Here is a 16,218-nt window from a genome sequence, read left to right as displayed (position 1 = left end):
AACTACTTGCCAAGCAAAATAACATACTGTTGATTTTAAAATAAATAATAATCGATAAAATCAACTCCCGGCAGTACTTCAGTACTTTGATTTTAATACTAGTGAAACCAAATTCAATGTTATCGATATTGAGTATCAAATAACCAACACTTTTAAAGTCTCGTATAAGGTAAATGACTATTTATAAACTAATGGTTTCGAGACTCTCCCTTCTATGTGTAAACTAATAAGGGGGGATGTTTTAATGCATGTGACAGGTTTGGCGCTTGTAAAAGATAAAAACAAATCTTAGTATGATCTATTGCCCTCGGCCGTCGGCCTCAGGAATACATCATACTGTGCTGTTCCCTGCACCTATTCTGGTCTATTGACTGCTCAAGCATTAAAAAATTGTATAATATTGACCGTGGACCAACTCACTGAATCTTTCTCAATTTCATTAAATAAATACTTATTATTGTCAATCCATCTATTGATAAGGAAAACTATTAAGACATTTGAGGTATGAAAAAATACCATGTTTTGAAATTATGCAGTTGTTGATTTATGCATGTGTAGGTTTTAATTAAAGCGATTGCAAAGATTACCTTCACTTCAAGAATACGTGAAGAAGTAAATCAGAATGCGGCTTAAGTTATTCAAAAGAACGAGAAAAGTTCACTGAAATGGCACAAGGTTTATGCAACCGTGTAAAAGTAGGAAAGATTTCTGCTGCCTTCATGCAAAATAAATCACGTCAACATGCAAGATAATGATGTCTACATGCAAATTACAAATCTTCTAAGAAAACCTGATTTTATATTGGAAAAACCACTAACTTACGCCCGTATCTGACATCATAGATGCAAGATGCAATTAATATGCAAGATCTTCATGTTAACATGCGCGAAAATTATGTTTACATGCAAGTTATTAAACAACATGCTAGATAACTTGCATGTTGACATTAATATATTGCATGTTAACATAATTAACTGGCACGTTGACTTAAATAGGTTACATTTTGCCATAAATAAGTCGCATGTCGACATTATTAACTCGCATATCAACATAAACATCTTGCATGTTAAAATAGTTAACTCGTATGTTGACATAAATAAGTCTCGCACCGTAATCGTCACCGTAAATAAGTTGCATCTTGTCATAGTTATGTTTTATCTTGCATCTATGATGTCAGAGTCCAGCATTGGTAAGTCATTTTACCCATTTAAAATGGGATTTTTAAAAACGATTTGTAATTTGCATGTTAACATAATTATCTTGCATGTTGACATAATTTTCTTGCATTTTGACATAATTTAATATGCCACCGTATTTAGCTGAAGTAACCAATCGAAGTTATACCTCTGAAATATATCAGCCTATGGAACAAGTGTTTCCGTATATTTTACGCACAATATTTTTTATCTTCTGTAAATCAGGAGTGATCATCGTAAATCCAACAAATCAATGTACCCGTTGTATGTTAGGCCTAAAAGAAGTTAAAGATCTGATTTCTTTTTAAAAGTAGTATTTAAGGCTGTGAATAAAAGTGAAATGCATATTTTCGTTTCAGAACATTGATCAATCGGACATTGAGATTTTACAGCGGCCGTCAAAAAGTGGTCATATTACCATCTGGGCATTCATCGGCCTGAAACAAGGTTTGACATTTGCTTTTGAAAAAAATTAATTTTTATTTCGTTATCTTTTTGCGGTTGGGAAGGTTGAAAGTAATCGTGCCTTTTCAAATCGATTTTATGATTCATTAACATCACCAGTTTTATTTTGAAAGCACAAAGCAACCTTTTTTTTCTAAAGTTTCTTTTACATCCCTGCGAATGTTATTGTCATTTAAATTTTAGACCACGTGGTTTTATTTGGACCTTTCAGTTTTGCAGTAAAAAAAAGTGCCTCGTGTTTATAGTCTATAACATAGAATGTAGGTACTTGAAATCAAATATAAAATTTAGACGTTTATTGATTTTAAACTTTATCTTCATTAATTGATGGATAAAATGAGTTCTAGAAATAAATATTACAATGGTAAAATAGTTTTTTTCTGCTGTTGCAACAATTGACATGAAGGATTACTTTTCGATCCGCGCCTGACCTAGTAATAGCATCAATAGTGAAACAGACTATTATAGTTTATGCAAAATGTTTCTTGAATATGGCTCGATATAAGGCCTACTAATTTTTCATACAAAACAGACACCCATTCTTTTTTCAAAAAAGCATGGTATTGCACACAACAAGCATCAAACGTCTATGATTTTATTAAGCAACTCAATATTTATATTTTAACCACGTGTAGAGTGGTTGAACACGAACGATAAATCGGTTCTGAATATCATCATTTAATTCAGATAACTGCTAAATGATGAAATAAGACATACATCTTAATAGATTAACGTGATCTAACATAAATCAAAGTAAGATATGATATGAAAAACGAATAGTACTTACGTATTTTGAGAATATTATCCGAACACTTATACGCCCGCTCGAAATTTCACAGGAACTGAACAAATCTCGGGAAAGTCTCGTGAACTTTCATTCGAGCACCTCTGGATTTATTGCATATTTAGCAACGATAAAGAAAACATTCTGAACACATTTGCACGAGTGTTTTATTTGAGAATCTAAACACAAGACCTTTCAATCAATTTCAAATGATTATATGAGGAAATCCATTTCCTAAACGTCAGTGATCAAAGTATATGATTTATGTTTGGCAACCAAAAAAATTTGCACATTCCAAATAATTTTCAAAGAAATGTATGCAGTCGTACATCTACCCTAAGATGCTCGGGTACGTCGTTTTTGTAACTGATCATAATCTTATTATTGTAAAATCACAACATCTAGGTTTATTGCTATGTAGACTCGAATCAGGTATACGAATTTTGCTATTGTCAAAATCAGAGGCTACCATGATGAATTATTTGTGTATGTAGGTAAAAGTTAGATGTATACGTCATCAAACCTATCTTAGCTTCTTTTATGCTTAGACTACGAAATCACAGTCTTGAGTAGAAAAATCATGTAAAGAATAATTTGAAACCTTTTACCTACATACTTCTTTGTTAAACTATGACTTTTTTAGGGACCAAGTATCAGACCTGGGTCACGGATTATACAATTATTATCTACACTATCTTAAGATGCTTGCATAGTAATCGCATAAATTGTAGGATTGTAGTCTTTAAGCTTATTAGAGGATTTTAAAAGATTTTCTCGATATGTTTAAAATTCAATGTTAAAGTTTGATAATATACCACCTCTTGTCATACATAGCATTCGTTTGTCTTGTCGTTGTAGTGGCTAATTTCAAGTGGTCGAAAAGATCTTTTCAAAATGCGATCTGGGTCTTTACCGGATGTCACATTTGGTTTAATTGAATTTTTCCCATTTCATTCAGTTCAGTTGAACTGAAAAGTTCCAGAAATTTAGTACACGTATGATATACTAACACCTAATGCCACAGAAAGCATTGATCGATTGTCTTGTCGTTAAAGTGGTTAGTTTCTACATAACCATCGAGTGACTAGGAAAAATGAAGCAATTTTGACCGGATATTTTGGTTAAGAATTCTTTTAATTAAGGTCAATTCTTTCCAATAATTTCTCTTCTATAGGATGATATCAATAGTTTAAGGCTGAAGATCAGAGAGCCTCAAAGATAGTCACGTAAACCATAAATAAAATTACAAAAAAATTATCATGGAATCCAGTCATTTTACAAAGTTACGGCGTATTTTGCAACTAGATTGAAATATGACGTGTATATTGTTTAATGCGTTAATTTGATAGGTGCATATCTATGAGCCAAATACAGACTTAAAAAATAGAATTTCTTTCAATCGGACTTTTTAACAACCGGAAGGAAAAACAAAAAACAGTCGAGAGTCTTTGTTTCGATCCCTTTAAAATGTTAACCTTTGCTCTAAAAGAGTCCGGTCTGTATAAAAAAAGAAATATTTAGGCTCCGGGTATATATTATATTTCTATTTTTTTAAGTTCGAGTATTTTAAGTTTCTAGTATTTTTTTTTTTTTTTTTTTTTACAAAATACGTGATATTGTTTTGTAATTCGTTTTAAATAAGTATTTATCCGAAGTGAGTTCGTATAAACATTCAAAACAGAGTGTACATGTACATCGAAATACACTCGAGCAAAAGTAACATGTACAAGTACATTCATCTTTGTCAACAAAAATTCCAATTACAGGTTTTTTTTTAAATTGAACCTAAATTTAATGACAAGATTTCAAGGCGACCTTATATAAACATGAAGTTTATAAGTGTCAATAATTAAACAATGACATTAACCGGGTTTGTTAATTATGCAAACACCACCCTGCAGGTGTGTTTTCACCTTTGGCGTTTGACCGTTTGAAAATATCAAGTAAATAATTCATATTTCACACGTCTTTTTTACCATTTTCCTAACGTCTTTTTTACCATTTTCCTAATTGGATATACGTTTAAAACTAAAACCATAAATGATTTTCAAATCAAATACTCATTACAATTCAATTATAACAACACATACAATTTCAATTCGTTCATTTTCGCTAACCATTTAATTACAATGTTACATAAAATATAAAATTATGTGGTATGTTTTAAATCGCAACGTCAGGGGTCTAATTATGCGTGATATTATAATACAGCATAATAATACAAGTGTCAAAAAGCACTTATTAAGCAAAACAAAAAACAAAAATAAAAAAACAAAAAGGTGATTGAAAAAAATGGATGGTCAGGTGTTATGAACGGTACAGTTTGGTATCTGATAAGTGAAGAATTAGATAAATACTAAGTTAATTAGGCTAGACGGCAGACTTGCTCCTGAATGTCTGAAATAAAAGTGCTTAGTTTTTTCAATGTTTTAAGTTTGATGTTGTCAACATTTCCCTTAAACTTATTGTATCTGGTATGTAGACATTGGTTTCTTTTTATTGATGAGGATTTGCATTGGAGAATAAAATAAAATTTGTCCACTAATTTACCAATATTACAGAGTGTGTAATTCCTGTCTTGTACAGGAATTCCACACCATCTACATGTACTTGGATTTCAAACTGTTTTCGTAACAATGCGTATTTTCAAAATCAAAAGTTTTGTCTATAAATATTATATATTTAACCCATAGATGAATTATCTATATCATTTGCCCATTTCTGATAATCTGATCTTGCAAGCTGTGTTTGATGACAACAATAAATCCACTTAACAGTAAATATGCTTTGTCCATATACTTGGATGTTGGTTTTGTTTTAAGCTGGTCTGTTTTGTATTTTAGCTTGTTTTTAAAAATAAGTTGTTTGTTTCGCATTAACGTCTTTTTACCCTTTCCGCCGCCCATACACGTACATCCCATGTAAAATATTGAAATAAGCACACATAAAAATATTTGAATCAAGCATGTAAATATATAAAGTTACTAGCATCAACATAAACATAAAAATAATAATGTTGAAAATGTTATGAGGCAGATAGACAAGCAGATAACGCCCAATATTTGATTTGTCTGCGCCGCTTGGTGTGTAATAAGACCGACGGCATCCAAATTAAGCATTCGATGCTTAAATAAGCAATTCAACAAAAAGATATTGACAATATACACAATAAAGATGTATTAAACAAATTCGATTAAGTCAAGCAAATCATAAAAATAACCATAGGGCACTGCTTCACAAGGTCCCATGTACAAGACGTAATTAGTAACGGTTGTAAGTGATTAAATACTCTGGATAGCATTGAGTACCGTCATAAACAATAAACTCCCTAAAGAGTTTGTTTGGTATATCTGCTACGACAGAATCAAAATGTTCGTGGCTTTCATTCGTGCATCTATCGGTTAAACATGTTGTGCACGGTGGCATCTTAAACTGCTTAGGTTTGGTGGCCACGTAAATATTACCCAAAACCATGCGTACAAGAAGAATTGTTAATCCAATTGTTCGTCTATTATTCTTGTCATCTATAAAAAAGGTTAAAAATTTATGAATTTAATATTGTCGTGAGAGAGAGAGAGAGAGAGAGAGAGAGAGAGAGAGAGAGAGAGAGAGAGAGTTGATACCTGCGTATTGGTCGGACTTGATTGAAACTTCTGCGCAATAAATACCCCTTCCCATCATCGTCTTATCACCAGAATGACGCGGGTCTAATCCTTTATCTATGAGATTACCTACAATATCACTTTTTGTACCATGAAATAGGTAGTACTCATTCATTTCTGGATAAATCTCTCGATTTAGAGTTTTATGCTTCTTGGTAGAAGTATTCACTGGCCCTCTTATGCAATTACTTATGCTCTCAAGCTTTTTAAAAGGGCCCCTTTTTAATATCTTTCTAATGATTTTATCTCTTGCGTGGATATAGTCATGCCACAGTTCTACCTTCTCAATTCTTTCTACATTGGTCACGGAAACAGATGTTGTATTTATGTTGGTTGCATCTAAACCTTTTCCAACCAATGATGCAATGTAGGTGCTTTCGAATAAGTCCTTTACATCATTGAATTCGCTTTGACTTGCCTTTACAGGTTTACACAGTTCATCATTAGGATGAATTTTGAGATTGCATTCTCCTTTAAACTGAGTCCAATATAAAGGGAAATTATGATAATTCAGCATTTTCTCCCAAAACTCATTTGTACCAGGTGCACTATCCTGTCCTTGCCACAATTCATCTAGAAACGCCAAAGAAAACCGGTTTAAGTTAAGACAGTATGTGTTCATCTTAAACATAAATTATGTAAAACTTCTCTATAACGGGAATTCTTATTGTAAATTATATATATATATATATATATATATATATATATATATATATATATATATATATATATATATATATATATATATATATATATATATATATAATTTACAATAAGATATCCCGTTATAGAGAAGTTGTACATAATATGTTAAAGAGTTTAAAGATCGTTTTAAATATATATAGATATATAAAACGGGAAATCTTATTGTAAATTTTATATATATATACATTGTATATATATATATATATATATATATATATATATATATATATATATATATATATATATATATATATATATATATATATATATATAATTTACAATAAGATATCCCGTTATAGAGAAGTTGTACATAATATGTTAAAGAGTTTAAAGATCGTTTTAAATAAGCCTTTAGATTTCAACTTAAAGACACTTAAAAAAAACCAAATTACCGTCGTTTTCTGGATTAATTGCATCTAAAAATGAAGAAAAAATACTTTAAGATTTGTTTGCAGTAAGACACTTTGAATAATGTTATTTTATTTTTAAGAAAACAGAGTTTATAGGTGCACTTGTATTTATATTCAAAACTATGAATAATAATGTTCTGTTATATTTAAAATAAATTAGATTTTTTAATTCCAAAAACAAATATTTGACATGTTCATTTGCACATGTACGTACTGTTGTTGCAAAGAAAGAGTACAAAAAGATAAATTAGGTTAACAGCAGAAGAAATTATGCATGTTATAAGGGAGAATGAAGGCTCAGCGTCATCTATCCACACTGCATGCTTATACTCTGCGAAGTAGATGGACCATCCTATCAGAACAACTACCCCTGAAAAAAAACACCACAATTTTATTATAATGTAAATATATGTAGTACAAATGCTGTACAGCTATCAATAGCCCATTTTAAATGACATGAAAACCCCGACAAACTACAAAACAATGTATTTTTATGTTTTTATTTTTAGCATTTTTAAAAATTTGTGTTGAGTTTTTTTCTCGCATGCATTATTGTGGCGTGACTTGATTTCCTCTTTGTTTCTAACTTTTCCTTTCTAAAAGTACTATGCTTCTCATGATATAAATTGTAGCAATTCTTTAAAAACAGGAGGCATGTATTCCTATGGTTTGGTTTGAACATTTTTTGCATGCAATTGCTCTGGCAAACCGGGAGTAAAACAGTGTTTGGACCTAAGCACAAATCATCGACGCGAACACGACTTGAAAAAAATTGATAGATTTGCTGTAATGTATGCTGAAGCCTTGTTTTTCGAAGAAACTTGTCATGAATACCTTTAAAAAAGTCATAAGATATAACAGCATTATAGAAAAAGGTTCCAAGGTTCCTAAAAAAATCACGAAATACATTTCTAAGTATGCAAATCAAAGTATCTCAAAAAAGATCCGACAGGAAGTCACTAAAAATGTGGAATTTTAAAAAGTAAACAATAACAACCTAAGCAAACTGACAGATTTGTAAAGAAAAGTTCAGAAAAAAATTTAATCAGCCTCTATCAGATAAGAAAGAGAGAACTATCATCAATACTCTGTCTTTAATTTTAGACGCAACAGGCGATTTTATGGATTGAAGCTGGAAAATTGAAGAAACGGGACAAAGGCGTTGATCCTGTTGATGTCATCAATATTGTTCAACGTGCCTTAGTTTTAATTGGGAATGCTCCTTTTGTTTTCATGACAGATAGAAGAAATGGCCTTTTGAGTAGAATCTTACGAGACTGTGTAGATTTAGTTGACGACATCATGGCTAAGAAAGCTTTATTAAAGTCAAAAAATTATCTGTTTGGCAAAAAATTTTGTAAGATTTTGACAAATGATGGTAAAGATTACAAAGAACTGTACGAGATGATTCCCCAACGCAAACGGGTACCTGACAAAAATGTTTATTTTGGTCAAAAGTCTCATTTCAGCTCAGAGCAGCAACAATAGCAGTTTTTAGCTCACCTGAGCTGAAAGCTCAAGTGAGCTATTCTGATCACATTTTGTCTGTCGTCCGTCTATTTGTCCGTCCGTCTGTCTGTCTGTCCGTCTGTCTGTCTGTCCGTAAACTTTTCACATTTTCAACATCTTTTCAAGAACTACTGGGCCAATTTCAACCAAACTTGGCACAAATCATCCTTAGGCAAAGGGGATTCAAAGTTTTCAAGGGGAGATAATTAGAAATTAATTAAAAATTTCGAGAAATTTTCAAAAATCTTCTTCTCAAGAACCAGAAAGCCAGGAAAGCTGAAACTTGTGTGGAAGCATCCTCATGTAGTGTAGATTAAAAGTTGTGAAATTCATGACCCCCGGGGGTAGGGTGGGGCCACAATGGGGGGTCAAAGTTTTACATAGGAATATATAGAGTAAATCTTTAAAAATCTTCTTCTCAGAAACTAATCAGCCAGGAAAGCTGAAACTTGTGTGGAAGTATCCTCAGGTAGTGTAGATTCAAAGTTGTGAAAATCATGACCCCCTGGGGTTGGGTGGGGCCACAATGGGGTGGTCGAAGTTTGACATAGGAATATATAGAGTAAATCTTTAAAAATCTTCTTCTCAGAAACTAATCAGCCAGGAAAGCTGACACTTGTTTGGAAGCATCCTCAGATAGTGTAGATTCAAAGTTGTGAAAATCATGACCCCCAGGGGTTGGGTGGGGCCACAATGGGGGGTCGAAGTTTTACATAGGAATTTATATATAGAGTAAATCTTTAAAATCTTCTTCTCAGAAACTAATCAGCCAGGAAAGCTGACACTTGTGCGGAAGCATCCTCAGGTAGTGCAGATTCAAAGTTGTGTAAATCATGATCCCTGGGGGTAGGGTGGGGCACAATGGAGGGTCGAAGTTTTACATAGGAATATATAGAGTAAATCTTTAAAATTCTTCTTCTCAGAAACTAATCAGCCAGGAAAGCTGAAACTTGTGTGGAAGTATCCTCAGGCAGTGTAGATTCAAAGTTGTGAAAATCATGATCCCTGGGGGTAGGGTGGGGCCACAATGGGGGGGGGGTGTTAAAGTTTTACATTAGAATATATAGTAAATCTTTAAAAATCTTCTTCTCAGAAACTAATCAGCCAGGAAAGCTGACACTTGTGTGGAAGCATCCTCAGGTAGTGTAGATTCAAAGTTGTGAAAATCATGACCCCCAGGGGTAGGGTGGGGCCACAATGGGGGGTTGAAGTTTTACATAGGAATATATAGAGTAAATCTTTGAAAATCTTCTTCTCAGAAACTAATCAGCCAGGAAAGCTGACACTTGTGTGGAAGCATCCTCAGGTAGTGTAGATTCAAAGTTGTGAAAATCATGACCCCCAGGGGTAGGGTGGGGCCACAATGGGGGGTCAAAGTTTTACATAGGAATATATAGAGTAAATCTTTGAAAATCTTCTTCTCAGAAACTAATCAGCCAGGAAAGCTGACACTTGTGTGGAAGCATCCTCAGGTAGTGTAGATTCAAAGTTGTGAAAATCATGACCCCCAGGGGTAGGGTGGGGCCACAATGGGGGGTCAAAGTTTTACATAGGAATATATAGAGTAAATCTTTAAAAATCTTCTTCTCAGAAACTAATCAGCCAGGAAAGCTGACACTTGTGTGGAAGCATCCTCAGGTAGTGTAGATTCAAAGTTGTGAAAATCATGATCCCTGAGGGTAGGGTGCCGCACAATGGGGGGTCGAAGTTTTACATAGGAATTTATAGAGTAAATATTTAAACATCTTCTCAGAAACTAATCTTCCAGGAAAGCTGAAACTTGTGTGGAAGTATCCTCAGGTAGTGTAGATTCACAGTTGTGAAAACATGATCCCTGGGGGTAGGGTGAGGCCACATTTTGGGGGGGTGGGGGGTTGTTAAAGTTTTACATAGGAATATATAGAGTAAATCTTTTAAAATCTTCTTCTCAGAAACTAATCAGCCAGATGATTCTTTATAATTGTTAAGACTTTGGCTCCAGGACAATTCTTCGGCCTCACAAGAAGGTTTAGAGATTGATGTAGCTTAATATCCCATATATAAACAATTGTAAAGGATCTTTTTGAGGACTGCAATACTCAACATGTGATATGACTATAAAATCATCCTGTTAGAAAAGGGACTAATGATTATAAACATAAGAATATCCAGCGGGAAAAATGGATTTATTTACACATGATCTACATGTATTATTGTACATTGTCCAGATTGTTTGTATTATGACTTCATTAAGCTGATTTTATCATACCTATTGTTCCTCAGGTGAGCGATGTGGCCCATGGGCCTCTTGTTTTCGTTATGGGCCCCCAAGCAACAACTTCCGGTTTGGGGGTCAGACCAGCAGAGGCCGATATCAGAGAAAGTCTTGGTCACGAGATCAGAACCAGACAAGAACGATCAAGAACTAATAGAGGTAAGAACAGCTTGTTTATTTCCCCAAAACCCAGAACAATCATCAGTGCCAATCGCAGGGAGAAAAAATAATTTCTATCAGAATTGGAAAGTTCTTACGAGAGACCAGTAAGTATTGCATGTAGTCCAAGGCTTATCTTTGGACTTTGTTCAAACCCCATTTCAAAACTATCCCCCTTTTTATCCATCTTTCAATCGGATCAAAACGGATCTGGTTGACCAAGAAATAAAGTCAATTTTAGAGAAAAGAGCAATAAAAGTAGTAAAAGATCAAAAGGGTTTCTTAAACTATCTATTTCTGGTACAGAAAAAAAGGGGAGCAACGCCCTATTGTGAATCTAAAGGAATTAAACGGGTTTCTGAAATACCAGCATTTCAAGATGACAGGCAATCATTTAGTAAAGGATATAATTCAGGAGAGATTTGCTTGTTAAATTGGATCTAAAAGATGCATGTTTCACAATACCAATTCACAAAAATTTTCAGAAATTTCTTAAATTCAGATGGAAAGAAGAAATTTACATGCCTTCCATTTGGAAAATCGGTAGCGCCCCTTGTTTTCACAAAAATGATGAATATTCAGACGAGTTGCTTGAGAAAAATGGGTGTTCGTCTTGTCGTTTATCTGGACGATATTCTCATAATGAATCAGTCGAAACAAGCAGTTTTGACCTATTGCAAGTGTGCGATAAATGTATTGGAAAGCCTGGGTTTTGACGTAAATTACGAAAAATCAGTGTTAGTCCCATCCAGTATGATGGAATATCTAGGATTTACAGTTAATATAATAGATATAACATGGTCACTTCCAAAACAAAAAATTTAAAAGATAAAGGAGCTGATTCGTCAGTTATTCAAAGCAATTAAGTGTCGATACGTTTTCTTTCAGAACTGATAGGAAATTAAACTGCCTCAATTCAAGCGATATTCCCGGCTCCTTTGCATTAAAGCCACTTACAATCAGAGAAGAACATGGTCCTAAGACAGGGGGGGGGGGGCTACAACACAATTGTGACGCTATCCGATCCTGAAAGTCCCTTATAAATCCCAATCCCGCAGTTATAATTCAAAGCGACGCAAGCAAAAAGGGGTGGGGTGCAGTATGCGAGAAAGTGCGCATAGGACAGATTTGGCTGCCAGGAGAGTCTCAAATCCATATAAACGTTTCGGAACTTTTAGCGGTAACGTATGCGAATGAAAGCATTTCTCAAAGAAAAATCGGACCTGCAAGTTCTGGTTCAAACCGACAACAAGACCGCTATGACGTATATACATGTAAACAAAAAGGGAGGAACCCAATCCGCTCAATGCAATCAAATTGCTCTCGATATCTGGGAATGGTGTCTTCGAAGAAACATAATGATGATAGTAAATCATATACCAGGTCACCAAAATTTTATAGTAGACTGGGAATCGAGGCATCATTTGGATTCGAGCAGTTGGATGTTGAACCCGAAATTGTTTCAGACACTTTGTCAAATGACCATTGATTCCAATGTAGACCTTTTTGACTATCAAACAAACGCTCAGCTACCGACTTACATGAGCTGGCTCCCAGATCCCCATACAGTAGCCTACGATGCTCTTCTGCATCCATGGAACAATATCAAGGGTTATGCCATTCCCCCGTTTTGTCTTATAGCTCGTTGTCTCAAAAAGACGAAAATGGAAAGGAGACGATTCTATTAATCGCCCCTGCTTGGACAACACAACCATGGTAAGCAACTCTCCTAGAGATGTCTGTACGTGACCAAGTTCTCCTCCCAGTCCACCCGCAAACTTTGATACCCGAAACGGTCTGATTCACCCACTTCTTCAGAACGAATCCCTACAACTAGTAGGCTGGGTTGTTTCAGGAATAATCTTAGATCGTAATCCCTATCAGAGAACACTGAAAAACTACATTTCAGTTCCTTGGTCTAAAGGAACAAACAATTCTTTCAACTCAGCCTAGAATAAGTGGACACGATGGTGTCTGGAAAGGCAAACTGATCCCTTTTTGGTATCTATAAGTTCCGTGTTAGAATTTTTGAGCTTGATAGCGGTATCTGTATTGATTATCAGTATCGTACAATAAACGTTCATAGGTCCACTATTTCATCCGTACTTCCATTTGTAGATAATTTACCTGTTAATCAGCATTATAAGTATCTTGTCAAATATCTTATGAAGGGAATTTGAAAGAAACCCCGCCTTTGCTAAAATATACGGTTTTGTGGGATGTAGATCTTGTACTTTCATATTTGAAAGACTTGCCAGATAACAAAAATTTATCTTTAAAAGTATTATCCAGAAAGTTAGCTATATTGTTAGCTATTGCAGCCCCAAAACGTGTCTCTGAATCGGCACGTTTAGATATACGTTTTATGAAATTCACACCCGAGTATGTTGTTTTTCGTTAACCAGCCTGAGGTATATCCAAAACCCAGAGGGATTTCACCGCTATTTGGAAGCCACAAAAGGTTTCAGGAATGGGTTCAATTCTGAGGTAAGCGAATCCTTTGCTTCGTGCAGTAGTCAAGCCTCATAAAGGATTAGCACCAAACACCATTTCAAACTGGATAAAAAACATTATGACTCTATCTGGGAAATAAACTGCAAAGTTTCAGGCGCACTTTGCGAGAGGGGCATCCACTAGTAAGGCTAATAATAAAGGAGTTTCTTTCACACTCAGGTGTGTTGCTTGAGAGTGGGCGAGTCTAAATTTTTCTATAGGGGTATACAGGCTACGAACAGCTGATTTTCTTATTTTTAAGGTTCCTCGACACACCAAAATTTTATTTTATGGATCGATAGAGAATCTTTTTTGAAACATGATTCCACAAAACAGAGATCAATATCGGCTTTCAGTTATTTTATACGAATTTTTTTTGGTATTTTTTCAGTGAAAAAGGAAAAACTGTTTTGCAGACAAACAGAATATATTAGAGCTTAAAACTTGTTGTCAATTAATGTGTAATATAATTATAAATAAATTCATGCCAAAGATCGTTTGGTCAAGTGTTAATTTTTTAATTAAAAAAATATTTCTGAAAATCAAAATTTTAATTCTTTAATATCTTTTTAATCTATGGATAAAATTTTAAAAATAACATATAGTCACATAAACTATTTACTAAACAATGATATTTTACAAAGAAATTGAAATGAAAATGCGAAATTTTGGAAAAATTGCTATTTATCAAATTTGAACAGATCCTGATTGAAAAAAAACTGATCCCGATCAGAATTATTTTAAAATTGAAATTTTACAAATAAACTGCAGTTTTTTTTTCTAAGTAATTGGTATAAATTATAAAGTTAGTCAATGACGAAACCATTTTTCAGCTAAACAACCTGAAATTTTTCCAAAATTCTGATTCATTCTAACTTTATGTGATTTCGTTCGCGATCAGTTTAATTACAATCGGGATCGGTTCGATTTTAAAATTTTCCATTTTTACTTTAATTTCACTATTTGGTTTCAATTTCTTGTCGAAATATGATTGTACAGCAATTGTTAAATGCGAGTAACAGTTTATCTGCAGTTTTTATCCATAGATTTAAAAAATATCTACAATCCTTTTTTCATTTTCATAAATATTTTTTTTACAAAAATATTTCAAAGTTTATCTGGCCGTTTTTGATATGTATTTATAGATAATTGTATTGTGCATTAATTGATAACAAATTCTTAGCTCTAATATATCTTGTTCGCAGCTAAAACGATGTTTCCGGTTTCTATCAAAAAATACAAAAAAATTCATGTAAAATAATCAGAGGCCGATATAGGTGTCATTTTTGTATAATCATTTCTCAAAAATGATTCTTCATCGATCCATCAAATAATGCATTGGTGTGTCGAGCCACCTTAAACTATTATTGGAAGCTATTGCAATGTCATATCTTATGATTTTTCTTCGCATAATCTATATTTCATATCAGGCGCTAAAGCGCCTTTATAAAATGTTCAATTTAAAATAGTATTTTAAATTTAGTTTTTTTAATCGTATGTAATCCTACGCCATAGTTCAATACAGTTTCATTCAACCAGACGCCCGGCTGCCTCCGTATTTCTTCGAAAAGCAGAGAGTCTCTTTTGCTTGTCGGAGATTAAGGAGACATCCGAGCATCTGGCTAGAGATTAATATTGCTTAGATCCATACAATTTTCAGAAATATTTCCATGTTGATAATGTTGATGTTTTGATTATCCCAACGTCAGGTTATACTCACTTTAAATTTGCTGTTCATTTTGTCCTCAGATTGATTTGTTATAAATATTTAATAATCCGAATAAAACGTTATTTAAAGAGATTTTTTGTCATATTCATCGGCAATCTAAACGAACAGAAAGGCAATTTCAACCAAACCAGAAGTGTTTGTAACATCTGTGTAACCGGTTATGTAATTTCTTTACAACCACGCTACCTTCATCCGCATGAGTATTCAAAGAAAGAATGCAATTGTTTATTGTAACTTAGGAATATCTTACGTAAGGATATCCCAACCTTCAACAACCATTCTTATTTTTCAAATTCATTCATATATATCAAATTTGAGTGATTGATGTAGGAATAAATTTTTTAAACATTTTGCCAAGGAAAAACACGAAAGGCATAAAACCAGTATTTTTTGTATACATGTGCATTTTTTAAAATATATATTTACCTAAATATATATCAGTGACCAATAACAATTTAGTTTTAAAAAAACACAAAAAAAACAAAAGCAAAAACAAACAAAAGCAAAAAAAAACAACAACACAAAAAACAGAAAAAAATATCCCCTCCTGGAAATCCAAATAACTGCTAATATTTTCAAAAAATATATGTATCAGGACAGAATAAATGGGATACAAGCAGGTAACTATTTAAACAACATGTGTACATTCTTTAAGTGCAAATTAACTTATATATAATATTGTCATTTAAGTACATGTAATACAATTGCTTTGCACAGAATTTAGCGTTGCATGCAGACAAATTAAATAAGAAATAAGTTATAATATATCTGGAAAATGCATAAATACAGTTGATTCAACATTACGATTTTTTTAAATTTTATTTTTATCAGAATTAAGTGATAAAAAGTAAA

At 33.3% G+C, this 16,218-nt stretch overlaps 1 protein-coding gene across 1 annotated transcript; it reads right to left on the bottom strand.

The window, feature by feature from the left end:
• Positions 1-5,545: 5,545 nt before the first annotated feature.
• On the bottom strand, positions 5,546-7,574 carry LOC128187096 (poly [ADP-ribose] polymerase tankyrase-like). The gene is made up of 4 exons (XM_052857265.1): positions 7,437-7,574; positions 7,205-7,228; positions 6,069-6,680; positions 5,546-5,969 (listed from the first exon to the last, which is right to left on the bottom strand). Exons 3-4 carry the CDS (start codon positions 6,622-6,624, stop codon positions 5,707-5,709), a joined length of 819 nt encoding a protein of 272 aa, XP_052713225.1. The 5' UTR covers positions 6,625-6,680; positions 7,205-7,228; positions 7,437-7,574; the 3' UTR covers positions 5,546-5,706.
• Positions 7,575-16,218: the final 8,644 nt, after the last annotated feature.

The sequence above is a fragment of the Crassostrea angulata genome, chromosome 6, assembly GCF_025612915.1.
Source record: "Crassostrea angulata isolate pt1a10 chromosome 6, ASM2561291v2, whole genome shotgun sequence".
Lineage (NCBI taxonomy): Eukaryota > Metazoa > Mollusca > Bivalvia > Ostreida > Ostreidae > Magallana > Magallana angulata.
This window is presented reverse-complemented; position numbering and strand designations above follow the sequence as displayed.

What these genes read in the sequence shown, in the direction of transcription:
- LOC128187096 (XM_052857265.1), bottom strand. Translation starts at nt 6,624, where the DNA reads ATGCTGAATTATCATAATTTCCCTTTATATTGGACTCAGTTTAAAGGA. An exon ending in CAAGTCCGACCAATACGCAG is followed by an intron (nt 5,970 to 6,068) that starts GTATCAACTCTC and finishes CCTTTTTTATAG; the next exon opens with ATGACAAGAATAATAGACGA.